This window comes from Peromyscus eremicus, chromosome 8a, assembly GCF_949786415.1.
Source record: "Peromyscus eremicus chromosome 8a, PerEre_H2_v1, whole genome shotgun sequence".
Classification (NCBI taxonomy): Eukaryota; Metazoa; Chordata; class Mammalia; order Rodentia; family Cricetidae; genus Peromyscus; species Peromyscus eremicus.
The window spans coordinates 88703909-88720569 of NC_081423.1; the positions used below are offsets into that span (position 1 = coordinate 88703909).

At 42.4% G+C, this 16661-nt stretch overlaps 2 protein-coding genes across 2 annotated transcripts in view; one reads left to right on the forward strand and one right to left on the reverse strand.

Annotated features, from left to right (window-relative positions):
• The window catches only part of Cep95 (centrosomal protein 95), a 31388-nt gene extending 30111 nt beyond the window's left edge, over positions 1–1277 (forward strand). Inside the window, exons 18-20 of the mRNA XM_059271997.1 lie at positions 201–347; positions 628–699; positions 942–1277. Of these exons, the coding sequence (XP_059127980.1) occupies positions 201–347; positions 628–699; positions 942–1133 (411 nt within the window). The 3' untranslated portion in view covers positions 1134–1277. The remainder of the gene's footprint in view (positions 1–200; positions 348–627; positions 700–941) is intronic.
• A 2129-nt stretch (positions 1278–3406) lies between these two features.
• Positions 3407–16661, reverse strand: part of Smurf2 (SMAD specific E3 ubiquitin protein ligase 2) — a 106051-nt gene continuing 92796 nt past the window's right edge. Inside the window, exons 15-19 of the mRNA XM_059271999.1 lie at positions 14083–14220; positions 11546–11666; positions 7994–8195; positions 6439–6514; positions 3407–6120 (exon numbers count right to left, since the gene is read on the reverse strand). Coding sequence (XP_059127982.1) covers positions 6021–6120; positions 6439–6514; positions 7994–8195; positions 11546–11666; positions 14083–14220 — 637 coding nt within the window. The 3' untranslated portion in view covers positions 3407–6020. The remainder of the gene's footprint in view (positions 6121–6438; positions 6515–7993; positions 8196–11545; positions 11667–14082; positions 14221–16661) is intronic.

Consider the following 16661-nt stretch of genomic DNA (forward strand, 5'->3'; position numbering starts at 1 on the left):
GGTTACACAATTCGGAGTCTACTAAAACCTACGCATGATGTATATGCTTTGTAAGAGAGTTAATTTTATGTATGTGAATTATGAGTAAAACTGTTATTTCGAAAAGCCCTTGTGAAATGCAATTAGTATATACCTCCAGTTAAGCAAAACCATCATACTCCTCAGTGAAAAGTGCTAATTAATGATTAAATAACCAACAGATCTTTAAGAAACTGTTTGAAGAAGGTTTACAAATTCAGAAGCAAAGACTACGAGACCTAAGAAACTATGCCAAAGAGAAACGCAACGAAGAAAAGAGACAGCACCAGAATGAACTGGACTCGATGGAAAACTACTATAAGGACCAGGTGGGCTTGTGCTGCCACCATTAGTGTGTTTGATCCCAGCCACCTGTCAGGTTGGCTTAGGTCATTGCTGGCTAATATGCAAATTAGCACAGGGCTTTGCAGCACCATACAGGCTATACTGATCATTTCTAAGGCAAATTTAAGATGAAATAAGCTGGTCCCTGGCAACAGTACACAGTATGTGTCACCCTATTAACATTAAGATTTAAGATGGGGTATTAAGAATAATTGTACTGTGATGGAAGATCTGTTTTTTTTTTTTTTTTTCCCTTTCCTACAGTTTTCATTGCTGGCAGAAGCCATATCACAGGAGCGTCAGGAACTCAAAGCCAGAGAAAAGTCTCAGGCTCAGGTAATAATTAACAGGATAGGAATTAGGAACTATTCCTAAAAGGAAATAGAAAATGTTATTGTAACTTTAAAAGAATGGAGAGAATGAGTAAGAGAATCCATCTCTGCTCCAAAATACCTGATGGGCTCCAACATACCTGCTCTGGTCTTGGGGGAGCCCTGGAGGAGCTGGCAGGTCGGGGGTAAGAATGGAGGGGCCTGGGTAAGAGTCACAGCTGCAGACTGACACGAGTTCTCCTTCAGACGTTACAGAAGGTGAAGAGGGAGCTGAGAGCGAAGATGGAGAAGGAGATCCAGCAGCTGCAGTACATGGTAACCCGGAACGACGAGGATGCTTTCTTCCGGGAACTAGAAGCGGAGCGCTTCAGAGCTCGGCTGCAACTGGCCTCCTTCCAGTACAGTAGAAATCCTTTTCCGAGAGGCCAGACATCATAGGTGAAGTTTCTAGAGACCTTAATGTGGACATAGCTAGACCTGAGCCAGTAAACTGTCTAAACCAGAATTATTTTTTAAATGCTTTATCTATGTAGTCATGCCAAAACTTATATATTTTTTTTAATAAAAACTATTTTTCTTAACGCTTACTGCTTTTGAAGTTATAACCTAACACCCAAGAAAAGGGAATTAAAGACACATTTTATGCTAAAGCAGTTAGCAAGTCTTGCCAGCCCACTCCTGAAGTCTCTTGATGGAGGTCAACAAAAGCTGTTGACTGCTAAGGACAACATCCAGGACCGAGGATCAGTATCCAACAGACTGGATAAAGCCAATAATGGCTACTGTTTGAGGTTCAGGAGCAAGCCTGAAGTTCTCCTCTGCCATGGTGGGAGCTGACTTGTATTCCCCTAGCCTCATCTACTTCCTGGCCCGAAGAAGCAGTCTCCACTCAGGGATGACTGGCTTCAGACTAACCAGTGAGTTCTGTGTTGACTCTGTGCAGAGGCCAGTGATAATCTAGGTGTAGCAGTGTGTGCCTTTAACCCCAACACAAACAAAAGCCACTGAACTGATAGTCATCTCAAACCATCAGCCTAGCCTAGCACACTGGAAAATTACAGAACTTGATGACGAGCAAGTCACATTTAGGGAAGATACTTTTCTTTTGTTCTGAGACAGGCCTTCCTAACTATTGAAATGCAGGCTTGCCTCAAACCTCAACCCTCCAGTAGGCTCCTGAGTACCTTTTAAATAAAATCAATTTTATCTTTAAACTGGTTTGTCTAGTTACAGTTAAAGCGTTAGCCCTTCTGTATAATTGCCTCATTTATCCCGTAACTGGTCTCGTGGTCTCTTGTGTTATCCTACTGTGATTATCTGGAATAGAAAACCCAAACACGGGAATATGTTTACTCTTTGTCCTAAATGACAGGGGTGAGCTACTGATTACCACAAAGCAGAACTACTTTCAGACAAAGTGCTCAAATCAAACTGGTCTGATTTATATGCTATTTAATACCAAAAATCTCTAATGTACTAGAGTTTTGTTTTAGATAGCCTATAAACACAATGTGAAGCTGAAGGTGAAATGGTACAGCACGGTCATCTGCTGGGGAGACATGAACAAACATTTCTTCACCTCAGGAAACTGGCAACAAAGAAACAATCCCACCCAAACCTAACAGACGCATGCTACTGGAAAGCCTCCAGATGGGTTTTGACAGAGAGCACTATCATTGGGGTGCAGCTCCCCTGAAAAACAGTCTGTCTCCACCTTTACTCATGAGCATGCCTTGGAGGTTTTTGTGGGCTTCCTGTGTCCTGTGCGCCTCCCTTCTCTCTAGGAAGGAACTGGAGGAAGTAGCTACACAACCCTGTCTACATCTGTCACACACCACTGCTGTCTACTCTGCATTTTCCAGATGTTCCTGTTGCCACCTCCGCTGTGTAGAGATCCAGAGACCACACTCTAGGTGGAACACGAAACCACATGCATTCCTTTTCTACCTATGTATTTAGCTGTACTTTGATCAACTGGCATTCCACCCAGAGTTGTAACGCCTGTCTCCTTTTCATCTTGAAGACTTTACTGTTCACCAAGGCATGCTGGCAAATGTCAGGCCATCTATCAACTACAGCTCTGCCCTCCAGACCCCAGACGGACCTGGTTGTAGATATACATCTGTTGTGGGATAAAGCTCTTGTATATTGGTTTAATAAAATGTTGATTGGCCAGTAGCCAGACAGGAAGTATAGGTGGGGCAAGAAGATGAGAAGGAGGCTGGGAAGAGGAAGGGAGAGTCAGGAGTCACCAGCCAGACACGGAGGAAACAAGATGACAAGGCAGAACTGAGAAAAGGTACCAAGCCACATGGCTCAACATAGATAAGAATTATGGGTTAATTTAAGTGTAAGAGCTAGTCAGTAATGAGCCTGAGCTAATGGCCGCGCAGTTATAATTAATATAAGCTTCTGAGTATTTTATAAATTCTGTGGGGTTGGGCAGGACCAGGAAAAACTTCAGCTACATATTTCCCTGCACTAATCACAGACCAGCCTCAGAAGTCCCATCACCTCACAGTCCCAGCAACTACTGGAAACTTCTCAGGCTGCCACAGCAGAGAAACACTCACCTTCCTGCTCTACCTCAGGGCAGCCAGGTTCCAGACTCTCTGAAGCCCTAGAAAGCAGCTTTCTTCTCATTCCAAGACTCCATGCTATCACCCTGTGAAAAGCCAAATGCGTTTTTCAAAACAAGTAAAAACTCAATATTCTTAAAAACTTTGCTGCTGTGACAGTGCAAACAGCATTCATTTTATTGCTCAACTTCGGCATGGGCACATACATACACATACACAGTTAATTTTTAAAAACCATTTATACAGATGTTATTGATAAAGCTCATGTAACAAATGAGTGAAAATACAAAGAATATCAAAGCTAAAACATTCTGTAATAAATACAATGAAAATGATAAAACTTTATTTTTAAAGTCAGTTTGAGAAAAGGAAGAATATTACATAAAGTGAACTAATTACATCTAGAATAAGCAACTCAGCATTTGGTACAATCACCATCCTAGTGTGAGGCCATTAACCACCACATGTGGCCACCGACAGTAAGCTGCAGCTGGGAGACAGGCGCTGGAGGCGGCTAACACCCACCCACTGGTGCTAGCTGTCCATCGTGCACTGGGGGGTCAGAGCAGATTTAGTGTTGTCAGAGAAAGCAAGTTACAGTGGCTTTAGGAGGAGAGGAATTCGTGCTCTGGCCTGTGAACTCGGGTGGGGGCGGGAGCACTGTAAAACTGCGGGGCGGCAAACTGCAAGACAAAATGTACAGGATACACAGCACTACTTAAACCTTCATGCCAAGAGACAGTGGCCTCTTACTGTATGTGAGCACTACAAAGTAACCACTGGTCAAAATCGAGCTTTCCCGATGGAGAGAAAGGGGATGGATGGTGAAACAGCCCAACTGGAGGAAGGAACACGGAAACATAAATATTCACATTAAACACAAGGCAGGTCCAGGTTCAATGACATTGGGGCTTTCTGTTTGCTTAGCACCTATTTAGAAGTAATCAGGTAACGTAATTTTGAAACTGAAATCTAAATCATGTTTTCGGCTGTCATGTGCTACTGAAGACTGTTACATAGGGCGATTTCCTTTAAAGCTCTGTCAAGTCACTGATATAGTTAAAAGGCACTCAAAAAGGGATGGGATTTACCTGCTTTACACTGCATGGAAAACTACTGAAAGCAGCATCTCACTATCACTGCATCCTGCTCAGTTATGGTCCTCACCCTCTGGAGACAGGGTCTCAATAGCCTCAAACCCACCACGTAGATGACGCATTCCTTGACCTCCTCCTCCTGCCTCTGCCTTCCCAATGACAGGAATACAGGTGTCAGCTACCAGGCTTAGTCAATTTCTGTCCAGTATTCTTCATGTCCTTGTGTCCAAGCTCATCAAAATTCGCTGTTCTTATTTTACATCATGTTTAAAAATAATAGTGCATTGTTTTGATGGTTGAATTTTAAAATCCAATGTGATTTTAGATGCTTGCAATCCCTCACCCCAGACTTTTGGTTACCTTCTGGATCACGGGATGAGCCTCACACCTTGAAAGCTCAATCTGAATGCTTGGAAGTCAGCAATGTGGCAGCCAGGGCTCCACTCCCTTTCTTCTAAATGAACTCTTCAGTTTTAGAGTAAATTGTACATAGACTTAGAGTCACTCTTATTTGAGGCAAGATCTGCTATGTAGCTCAGGCTGGCCTTGAACTTGAACTGCTCCCCCTGCCACAGGCTCCCAGGAGCAGGATCACAGGCATGGCCAGCACACCTGACGTCACTCATGTACGACATTCCCTGCCCCCATTTCCACTGCTACCTCCAGTTCTCCCAGTGAGGTTAATAGCAGGGCTCTCTAAGCTAAACAATCTTTAGAGCAAAAATTTTCCTTTTAGAAACTTAATTAAAATATAAGTTAGATGTACTTATTAGAGGCTTTGGTTTATAGAAATAGCATATAAAAGACAAGCTGACCCAGCAAAGAATGAAAATCCCATCACATGGGAGAAGCTATAAAAATGCGGTATTTCAATTGAAGATGAAAGGAAATCCAAAATACCTGATCCTCTTGATTCAAGAACATGAGGTTTTGTTTTTTTGTTTTGTTTTAAAGTTGTCTTAAAAACAGGGAGGGTAGCAAATAAACTCAGTTTAAATGGTTGTATTAGGAATTTCCAAGAAAGTCACACTTGAAAAATATAAAACCCCACCTAGGCTAGGGTGACCCACATAATGCAAAATATAACGCTCTGTCTGCTATAGAAAAACACAACTAAACATGTAAATGGCTTAATTTCATAAAGGTAATGATTCCTACAGCCAATTGTTTACAAAGGTGGAACAATTCAAAATAACTTTATTTAGTTTTTACAAAGAGCAAGTATAGGAGCCGTTCAAAAATCATGTATTCAATCAAAATGAAATGTGACTTGTACCGACTGCTGGAGTTGTCTTGCTGTGCGAGAGACTGAGTCTGTGAAGCGATTTGGATAGATAACCTTTTATAAAAATAGTAGTAGTCTTTAAGTGTAGAATACTGCCTAACTCTGGAGATGCAGGGAGTCAGCATTCTTTAGTTCAAGGTATTAATTTTTAAATAGCAGCTGAGTGTGTCCTCATGGCAAAGCATAAAGACCTTTATTTTTCCTTGAAAAGGAATTTCAAAATTGTTCTTTCCCCTCACAGTGTCCTAGACTCTAAGGGGCAGGGGAGGGGCTGTCCTGTGTCCCAGCGTTCTCTGAAGCGCTGCTGAAGGAGGCTGTCGGCCTGGGGGATAAATAAGAGTTCTAAGTAAGTCCTTGGCGCTCATCATTCCACAGCAAATCCACATGTTTCTTCGATGGCTGTTAGCAGCTTTTCATAGAGCTTTTCATAGGTTTCATAGGGCGGAATGTCTATTCGATTGAAGCTGTGAATGAGCAAATCAGACTTTATCATTTGTTCAAAACTAGTCAACAGACACAGCAAACATGCAATTACACACAGCTAAAGAGGTCTTGGTATCAGACAGAAAGTTAGAAGCTGGCAGTCCTCTAAAGCAGAGATCACCACTTTGGGTTTGCCTACTGATTTCTGAATAATTTTAATTTTTAAGGCACATAAAAGAGGTGCTCATCATTTCTTTTAGAGGTCCACTTACTAACAAGAAGAATACATGGAAACTGAAATCTGTTTAGGACTAACACCTACCTACATTGACAGAGGAAGAACTATAAAAATAACTCACCAAGTGTGGGCTTTTGGCAAGTTGTTTGTGCAGGCATCAATCTGGTGTATGGTAAAGAGCCGTGGGCCCGCAGCACCTGCCAGTGAAGGAATATGGGTCAGATCACAGCAGGAACATGCATCCATCTTCAACATCTCAAAACAAACTGGAACACGAACCACAGGACTGGGGGGGAACCTTGTACCCATGCACATTATTAACCTGCGGCTACAGGAGACCAGCCTAGTTTTGAGGTGAGGAGGGATAAGGCCTCATATAACTGCTATATGATGTTATAAGTGGTATAACATCAGCATCGCAGACTAAGAAAAAGGCTTAACTAAGGTCCTTTTACCAACTGTGCACCATACAACATCCATACCCCAGAGAGTAAGGAGATCACTTGGGCAAGTGCAATACAAAACACATGTTGGTTTGCTTCCCTCCCTCCCCGAGACACGGTCTCTCTCTGTAGCCCTGGCTGTCCTAGAACTTGCTCTGTAGACCAGGCTGGTCTAGAACTCAGAAATCTGCCTGCCTCTGCCTCCCAAATGCTGGGATTAAAGGCGTGCAATGCCATCTCCTGACTTGCTTTGTTTTTTTAACTTTTGAAATAGGGTCTTCCTGTGTAATCCAAGATGGCCTTAAACTCAAGTTCCTCCTGACTCAGCTTCCAGAGGGCTGGGATTACAGGCACATGCTATTATTCCTAAAATATACATTTGAATATTTAAAAAGGTGACAACCTAATGCAAATTTAGGCTTCATGACTCAAACTGAGCTGAGCAAAGATTAGCAGTCTACAGGATACCTTTCAGGGAGCACACACGCCCCATACAAACACCTAAGAGAACTACAGTACCAAGCTCCCCAAACAGGAAGGGCAACACAACTTCAGGTAGCTTTGCCCAGGCTCTCTGAGTGCTCTGTGGGCAACTGCTAATTAATTACACACCAGTCTCACTTTGTGGATTCTCACTCCTCTCAGCAGCTTTGAAAATCAAGAGCTTAAAGGTAAAGGAAGCAACAGTTACCAAATGAAGCACCACAATCATGAGCAATGTTACCAACTCAACCAAAACTCTAACAGCTTATTCCACAGAAAAACAATTCTCAAAATTGAAGATGGTTGTAAATCGATGGTCTGAAGCCAAGCAATAAACTGCTCTGACCCAACAGATGGTGTTCACAATTCATGCTGCCTCCCTCTATTAAAAGAAAAGCGGAGGAGGCATCCCAGGTGGGTAAAGGTTTTGCCAGCTGAGATGTGAACATGGAGGTGCACGACAGAATTAAAGCAAAGTGACCAGAAAGTGGAAAGAAAGCAGCATGTCAGCACACAGGCTCTTCTCTACATGTATCACCCACTACAACCACAGAGAAGCCCTCAGAAAAGCTTCTCCAGAAGGAGCCTGGGATGGGAGCTACAGGTTAGAGAGTCAAAGAAAACCTTTATAACCACTGGCCTTATAAAACAGCAACATACACCAAACTCTGCAACCCAGCTTATCCCACCCCTGCAAGAGCAGACGTCAGGGGTGGGATGAGACCTCCCTCCCAGCCCTCAGCATCTCACCTTGTAGTGCCTTGAAGCCCTGCAGAGGCACTCGAGAGGACCCCGTCACAAACTGGAGCAAACGTGCTCGTCGCTCTTCATCGAAGAACTCCACTGCTTTCCAGAACCACTTGACCACATTGCTGTCCGGTGTACAGTGTTTCAACCGGGTGTTCACCTTCCAGTCACTCACGTCAATCTTGCCAAGTCCACAAATAATGAGCTGTGGAAATATTTGCAGGAATGGTCAGCCAGTGGACACCAAAGCTGGGCCTCCCAAGTCCTCTTAGAGTTGCAGTGAGGATACCCACAAGTGGCACACACCAGAATTATCTGGAAAGCTTTTCAAAACATGCCCAACAGACCCTATGCTGCAGATTCTAACTGTGTGTCTGGTGGCAGTCAGGGTCTGCACCTTTAAGACTCCAGAGCTATCTACTCATTGTAGGACCTGGTCCCAGTGTCTGACAATCACTGTGACAGACTCTGACAAGATCAAAGATTGGTAAAAATCCAATAGTTTCAAAATAGAATTCTAAAATTTTAAAAGACTAGACAGAAATCAAGATTCAGTAGACACAAGCTGGGTGTAGTACCCTCTGCCTATAATCCTAGCACTCTGGAGGCTGAGGCAGGAGAATAATCGTGAGTTTGATACTAGCCTAAGCTACTACTTTGTCTCAAAAAGAGGAGAGTGAGAAGAAGAAATACTACTACAATTTCTCTGCGTTTCTCAGGCCTGCATTGAATCCCACTGGTTCCAACACTACTAGCTTTTCAATTTGAGGCAATTCTGTTTGGTCATCAGCCAGCAGTGGTCTCTGCTCTAATACCACAGTCCCCTCTACTCACTCTACCTTTGAAAATGACCCATAGTGCACAGCAAGAAATGTGTTGAACAAGTAATATAATTTAACAACCTTGAAATTATATTAAAATATAAAATACACAAAGGTCAGGCATTGTGGCGCACATCTTTAATCCCAGCACTCGGAAAGCAAAAGCAGGCAAATCTCCGAGTTCAAGGCCAATCTGGTCTACAGAGGGAGTTCCAGGACAGCCAGGGCTACACAGAGAACTCTGCCTCAAAAAGCCAAAATAAATAAATAAAATATATGAATTCTGCAATATGGTGTTCTGCCTGACATCCTGACACAGTCAATACATATGAACTATAACAAAATCATTTTGATACCAGTAACACATCTCTATAGAGCCCAACACTAGCCTATGTATGTATAACCGAACATGTCTGCTCTACTCATCTGTGCACACGTGAACACATGCCACAGCACACAGGTAGAAGTCAGAGGAAAACTCTCAGGAGTCCTTTTCTCCTGCCATCTGGGGCCTGGGAATTGAACTCAGGTCATCAGACTTGTTGGCAAGTGCCCTCACCTGTTAAATCATCTTGACAGCCCTCCCTGATCTAACGTTTATAACAGTGAATTATGACAGTGTATAAGTCATAATGTAACTTGTATATTCTAGATTTCATAATTTTGATAATCTAGCATAATTAAAAATATACATATTATTCTAAAAATTTACATTATTTCAATAGTGATAAAACTACACTGTAAATCTTACCCCTACACCAAATAAAATCCATCCCCTAAAAAGCTTCTATATGTTTCTAAAATAGTGAATTCAGACTATAAAAGATGCCTTCTAAATCCTGTTCTTCAGAAGAATGCCATTTATAATGCAACCTCTTGATTTACAGCATAGTCAGATAAAAAGGTCTTGGATCTCAGATGCTCTCCCCTCAGGGCTGTGAGTTTTTCCTCCACTGATTTCTCTTCGGCCATTTCATTATTCAATCACAGAAGGAATGCGGATAGTACTGAGTCAACCAACTGTTTGCAAACAGGTCTATTAAAGAGACTAGCAGGTCTGGCAAGATGGCTCAGTGGTTAAGAGCACTTGCTGCTCTTCTAGGGGCACTAGTTTACCAAGGTGGGTGGCTACAACTACCTGTAACTCCAGGTCCAGGTAATCTAAAACCTGTCTCCTAGGGCACCTTTATTCCCACGTACCTGTACTCCCACACACATACCCACATGCAGACACACACATCTATACATAATTAAAAAATAACTACATCTGAAAAAAGCCAGTAATATTAATAAATACAATCATTTTTAAATGATTTGTAGACTTAAGTAATTGTGCTCTTTCCTAACCACCAGATAAACTGGTAGAATAAAGCCTTTTTTTTTAATGTACTTTTCTTCAGACAGACTTGGTATGTAGCCCAGGCTGGCCTTAAATTTTCAATCTTCACGTCCTAGCCTGAGGGCTGTATCACAGCCACGCACCACCACATCCAGCAATCTTGGTATTTCGTTCACACAGAAGTTCAGTATGAAGTTGGATGTGTTTCCTGTGGTGCTGTAAGGGTCAGCTTCACACAGAAGGGAATGCTAACTTCAATACAGAGCTAACTACTGTTACTCTATGGGTGTTTGAGAAGGTCCAGGGATAGTTTAACACTCATAATTTATCCTGTTTCATTTCTTCTAAATGCTTTAAAGAAAGATGAACACAAATCCAGTTGAACTTAGTATTTTATTCAAATAAATTTATGTTAAGAGACAAAGTAATGGGATTATACTTAAATAAGCCAATTAAATCAAGAAATGCCAAAAAGTTGGGAAGAAGGCCAGACAGCAAGATGGTTCAGTGGGTAAAAATACTTGCCAAGCAATTGTGCCAACCTGAGTTCAATGCCCAGAACCCACATAAAGATGGAAGAGAACTGACTCCACAAAGCTGCTTTCTGACCTCCACAGATGCACCATGGGAAGAATTTTAATTGTGAAGAATATCTATGTGACATGAAAAGAAAGGTCAGGGACTTGAGAAGCATCTTAACTTGTGAAGTACATGAATCACTGGGCTCAATCCCAGCACTTGGGAGGAAGCAGAAGGCCAGAAGTCAAAGGTCATCCTTGCTTTAATCCCAGCACTCAGGAGGCAGAGCCAGGCGGATCTCTGTGAGTTTGAGGCCAGCCTGGTCTACACAGTGAGTTCCAGGACAGGCTCCAAAGATATACAGAGAAACTGTGTCTCAAAAAACAAAAACAAAACTAAACTAAAAAAGGTCATCCTTATCTACATAGTTAGTCCCAGACTAGCTACAAAGAAGGAGGGAAAAGGATATCAATTAAGAATGTCTCTCAATAAGGGGCTAGAGAGATGGCTCAGGCTTAGAGAGCTCATTGCACTTGCAGAAGAGTCCAATGTGCTTCTCAGCACACACATCAGGTACTAACAATCACCTGTAACTCCAGCTTCAAGGTATCTGACTTCTCTGGTCTCTGAAGGCACCTGCACCACTGTGTACCCTCACACACACACACAAACACCACCCTCACATACACAAGGATAAGAGAGATTGCTTACCCACAGAAATTCCAAAGCCCCAAATATTTTCCTGTAAGAATTCTCAAGTCATTTAGCCATGAAACTCTGAAAGAATCAGAAAGCATCACTTTCCTCTAAAGCCAGCAGCAGAGTTCCCAGACTTCCTTTGTGCACCACATGGTATCAGAACAGTAACACACTGACCTCCAGCTCCTTCTCATCAAACGTCTTCAGGAGATGCTGTGGAATGACTTCATTAAATCCCTTCTGCAGTGCCAGGAACTGAGCTTCAATGCCTCGGAGAAATCTCCAGTTTACATAAAGCCTATAAACATTGAGCAAGGGCATCATGTGATTGCATATATTCAGATTTGGTAATTACCATAAATATCTACTTTAGCAACTTCATACTTTAAAGCAGCTATCATCACAATTTTAGGCCAAAAGAGCTGAGATACAGCCAGGCTGCAGAGTCCTCCTTATAGGTACAAGTCCCTGGGTTCAATCTCTAGCCCAGGAGAAAAAGAAAACTAAAAAAATTAATGAATTTAGTCTAATGTCTAAAAAAGTTTAAAACTAATAGGGACACATAGATGTACTTAAAAAGTGGTACCCACCCTTCCACCACTAGCTAGCAGCATCAATGAGGGGTTCTTTAAGCCAGGCCACAGTGTAATCCAGAGACTTGTAATCCCAGTCACCAGGAAGGCTGAGGCTAAAGGAGCAATAATTCAAGACCAGCCTGGGCTACAGAGTGAGTTCAAGGCAGTCTGGACAGTCAGTGAGATGTTGTCTTCAATTTAAAATAATAAAGAGATGGGGATGCAGCTCAGTGGCAAAGCCTTACTGACATGCAGAAGAGGCCTTGCATTCAGTCTCCAGGACTGCTGACCGAATAAAAGCAACTCTTTAAATCAGAAAAAACTTCCCAGTAAACCGAAAGCCAACTAAAACTCAGGGTCTGAGGTTCAATCCCTACCACCAAAATTATTTAATTATAATAACTTTGATAACATTTTAAATGCTTTCTTAAAAAATTCACATGCAGTGTGTTTTGTCTGCATGTGTGTTTGTATGAGGGTGTCAGCTCCCCTGTAGTTACAGATGGTTGTGAGCTGCCATGTGGGTGCTGGGAATTGAACCCAGGTCCTCTGGGAGAGCAGCGAGTGACAAGAACAGGGAGCCCAGTCTCTTTAGACTGAGAGCATGAAGAGCTGTCTGTCAGGAAAGGAGGCAGGGACGGAACTAGCAAAACCCAGAGCAGGTGCTACTAGAAGAATGCTCACTGCTCCCCAGAGGCTGTGGAACCTTGGGAGATGTCAACTTACCAACAAAAATACACGGAAATACTACACCTTTTGTGAAGTTTCCAAACTGATTTTTTGAGACAGGGTCTCACTAATAGTACATGTTATGATTTGCATGATATATAAATATTGGGTATTATTAGGTCTCACAGGCTGACTACAGGACAGCCAAGGATGACTTTCTGTACTCCTGATCTTCTTGCCTCCTGAGCTCACAGGTGTGTGCAACACACCCAGCTTAAGAACATTTTTGTAGTTAACTTTTAATATTAACTGAACATCCGTATTCATACTTAGCTATATGTCAAAACTCTTTTACAGAATGGAGTTGCTTGGTGGAAGGTATGTTCATGTTCACATGGAACCTCAGCTGCTCAGTCTTACACATCAATCAAAAGCATGCAGCAGAAATCACGTTGGTCAAAAGTATACGTAGACCTTAAAAAGATCAGTCACAGGATGGAGAGATGGCTCAGCAGTTAAGAGCACTGGCCACTTTTCCAGCAAACCTAGGTTTGATTACCAGCACCCACATGGCAGCTCACAACCATCTATAATTCTAGTACCAGGGAATCTGATGCCCTGTTTTGGCCTCCATGGGTACCAGGTATGCACACGTTACATAAGCATACATGCAAGAAATACACCCATATCCAAACAAAACAGAACAAAAAAAAAAACCCAAAAAAACAAACAAAACAGGCACTAACCAGGCATGGTGGCACATACCTGCTATTCCAGGACTTGGGAGGTAGAGGCAAGAGAATCAGGAATTCAAGGTCATTCTCAGCTACGCAAGATAAAAGGCCAGTATGGGTTACACGAGACTTTTCTCTAAAAGGGAGTGGAGGGAGACTAGCAGCTTCTTCTGTGTTCTGGAACATCAGTACCCCATAAGAAAGAAGAAAGAAGACAGACAGACAAAGGAGAGACCGACTGATCCACCAAGGAAGGCAGCCTTTGATACTAGCACACAGGAGACCAGTGAGCTCAGGGAAGCTACTCATTTGAGCCATCCTAGGCGAAGCCTCACATCTACAAGAGTCAGAAGCCCACCTTGACCTTTTAACCCCAGCTTATGGAGTACCAATGCGTCATACCTATTGTTTTCTGCCCAATTACCAAGCCAAGAAATTATGAAAATTAGTCAACAATGGGAGTTTTTGTTTGTTTTTTGAGACAGGGTTCTTTGTGTAATCCTGGCTGTCCTGGAACTCAGAGATCCGCCTGCCTCAGCTTCCCAGGTGCTGCAATTAAAGGCATGTACCACCACCGACCAGCTGTGCCATCATGCCCAGCAAGAGTGGGGGTTTTTAGGTTATTCAATTCCATGGAAGTCTGTTATAGCAGTAAGCAACATTTCCTAAACACTTAAATGTTTTTCTATATTGATGTCCTGGAACTTTTTTTTTTTCCTTAAATTCAAGGGTTTACCTGACATATTCTTTTTTATTTTCTTCAGTAACAGGGATACTTTTGCCATTTGGTTTGAGTTCATGCTGAATAATTTCGCCATATGCATTATGTTCAACACAGAAGGTATGGTCCAGAACACCTGTGATATCGTTTTCACTGGATAAGAAACAAAAAGGACACATTAACTGGGAAGCCTCCTTACATCCACTACAGTGTGCTCACAGGCGCAGCTGTTCGGCTAAGACAGTACCACGGATACAGCGGGTACAGCGGGTACAGGGCGGGCTCGTCCCTTCAGTTCTGATGCTACCATGCCACCTGTTCTTGCACAGAAAAGTCAAAGAGCTTTCTCCTTATAAACACAGACAGCATTTTACTTCCTGAGCAACAAGAATGGGCTCTGTCAAAGACAGACTCTTCTAGAACTGTAATACAATAGATTTTTTTTTTTTTTTTTTTTTTGGGGTATCCAGCTAAAAAAAAATTCTTCTGAACCTGGGTACCCTCAAGAGAGAAAATGATCTGTGTATTCTGCCTGCATACCTTCCCACAGAGAATCAGCTAGATGCTTTTACTTTGTAAATAAATATGAAAATGAAATGGTAGGACAGGCCAGATGGCTCAGTGCTCACCACATGACCACAGCCTGAGTTCAGTTCCCACGACCTACATGGTGAAAGGAGAGAACTGACTCCCACAAGCTGTCCTCTGAGTTGCACATGCACACTGTGACACGCTCATGTACTTCTGTGCCCACACTATACACATACACACAATACTTTTTTTTTTTTTTTTAAGCAACAGCAGGGGCTGGAGAGATGCCTCAATAGACCCAGGTCTATTCCCAGCATACACAGGTGTATCACAAGCATCTGTAACTCCAGTCCCAGGGGATCCAATGCCTTCTTCTGGCCACTGTGGGTATGGCATGAACATAGTGCACTGACATATGGTACCCACAGGCAAAATAGCCATACACATAAATAAATAAAATGTTCAAAAAATATATTTTAAAAAAGCAATGGTAGCAGCAATTTACTATTCTGTTACATGTTGGCTGAGACAGAATCTGCAGAATCTACTCTTAGGACACTATTACATATGGTGCTTTTGCTTAAAATGGTACACAAGTTGGGTACCCTCAGCCTGAAATCTGAAATGCACAATGTTCCAAGTACACTTAATGAAATGACCTTCAGGCTATGTGTCTAAAGTGTATATGACATGAACTGTGTTTAGACTAGAGTTCCATTCCCCAAATATCTAAAGCATAAACAAACATTCTAAAATGGGTGAAAGGTCAAAATCAGAAATACTTCTAGTCCCAAGGACTCCAGCTAAGGGATGATCAATCTGTACTAGATTTATTTTCCTTTTCAAAGTAGTCACAAGGGACTGACTCCCAGAAGCCCGGATTGGGTCTCAGAGCCTATGGACCAGCCAAGCCTGCTAAGTGTAGCTCTTGCTTTCACCAAAGCAGCTTCTTTTTGCAGCAAATGGAAACTACTACAGAGCTCCACACCAGTCATAAGCAGAGAAAAGGGACCACGGGAGCCCAACCCTACTTGATATCTACAATGCAGTCCCTATACCCACGGCTTAGGGAAATGTCGAAGAGAACAGAAGGATTCTAAGAGCCCTCAGAGGACCAGGAGACCTGCTGTGAGACAGTGTCTCCTGGACAAAACAGGAATGTCATACCCATGGAATTTCCACAGTATGGTTGTCTAAACAAGACCTGCATGATGACACCAGTTGTCACCCCAAAAATTGATGGGGGAAATCTCTCGAGGTTCCCCACCTAGATGAAGAGCTACAGGAAATCAATGACTACTGAGAGAAGGAGAATCAGTTTTCCCCAGGGATGAGTCCTCAGATAGGCTATCTAATCCTAAACACTCCGCCCTATACAAAAGTACATACTGGCAACACTAAATGAACTCAGGAGGGGTGTGTGTGTGTATAGTTACATATGCATGTATGTGTAACTCAGCTCCAGGGGATCTGACACCCTCTTCTGGCCTCCTCAGACACTGTACACACATGATGCACAGACATATATACTGGCAAAACACCCATACAAATAAAATAAGAAATATTTTCAAAACCTTTTTAAGTAATAACATGGTCTGGAGAAATATCTCAGTGGTAAAGTCCTTGCCTAGTATTCACAAGGCACTAGTCTCCCGAACTTTCAGGAATCTGAGATGTGCAGAATAGGGTTGGTGGGCTGTGAGGGTATTACGGTTCTATTACAAACCACAAATCACAAAGTTAACCTTTTTGTGCATATTTCAAATTTAAAAAAGTAAGTACATTAGTTTTGAAGTATATCTTTTTGTTTTATTGTTTGCTTTTAAAAATGTATTATTATTATTTTATCTTATATGTATGGGTGTTTTGCCTACATGTATGTCCATGCACCATGTGTGTGCCTAGGACTTGAGGAAACCAGGAAAGGCTACAGATCCCCTGGAACTGAAGTTACAGGTGGTTATGAGCCACCGTGTGGGTGCTGGGAATCTAACCCAGATCCTCTGGAAGAACAGCCAGTGCTCCAGCCACTGAACCATCTCTCCAGCTTTTGCTTTTGAGAT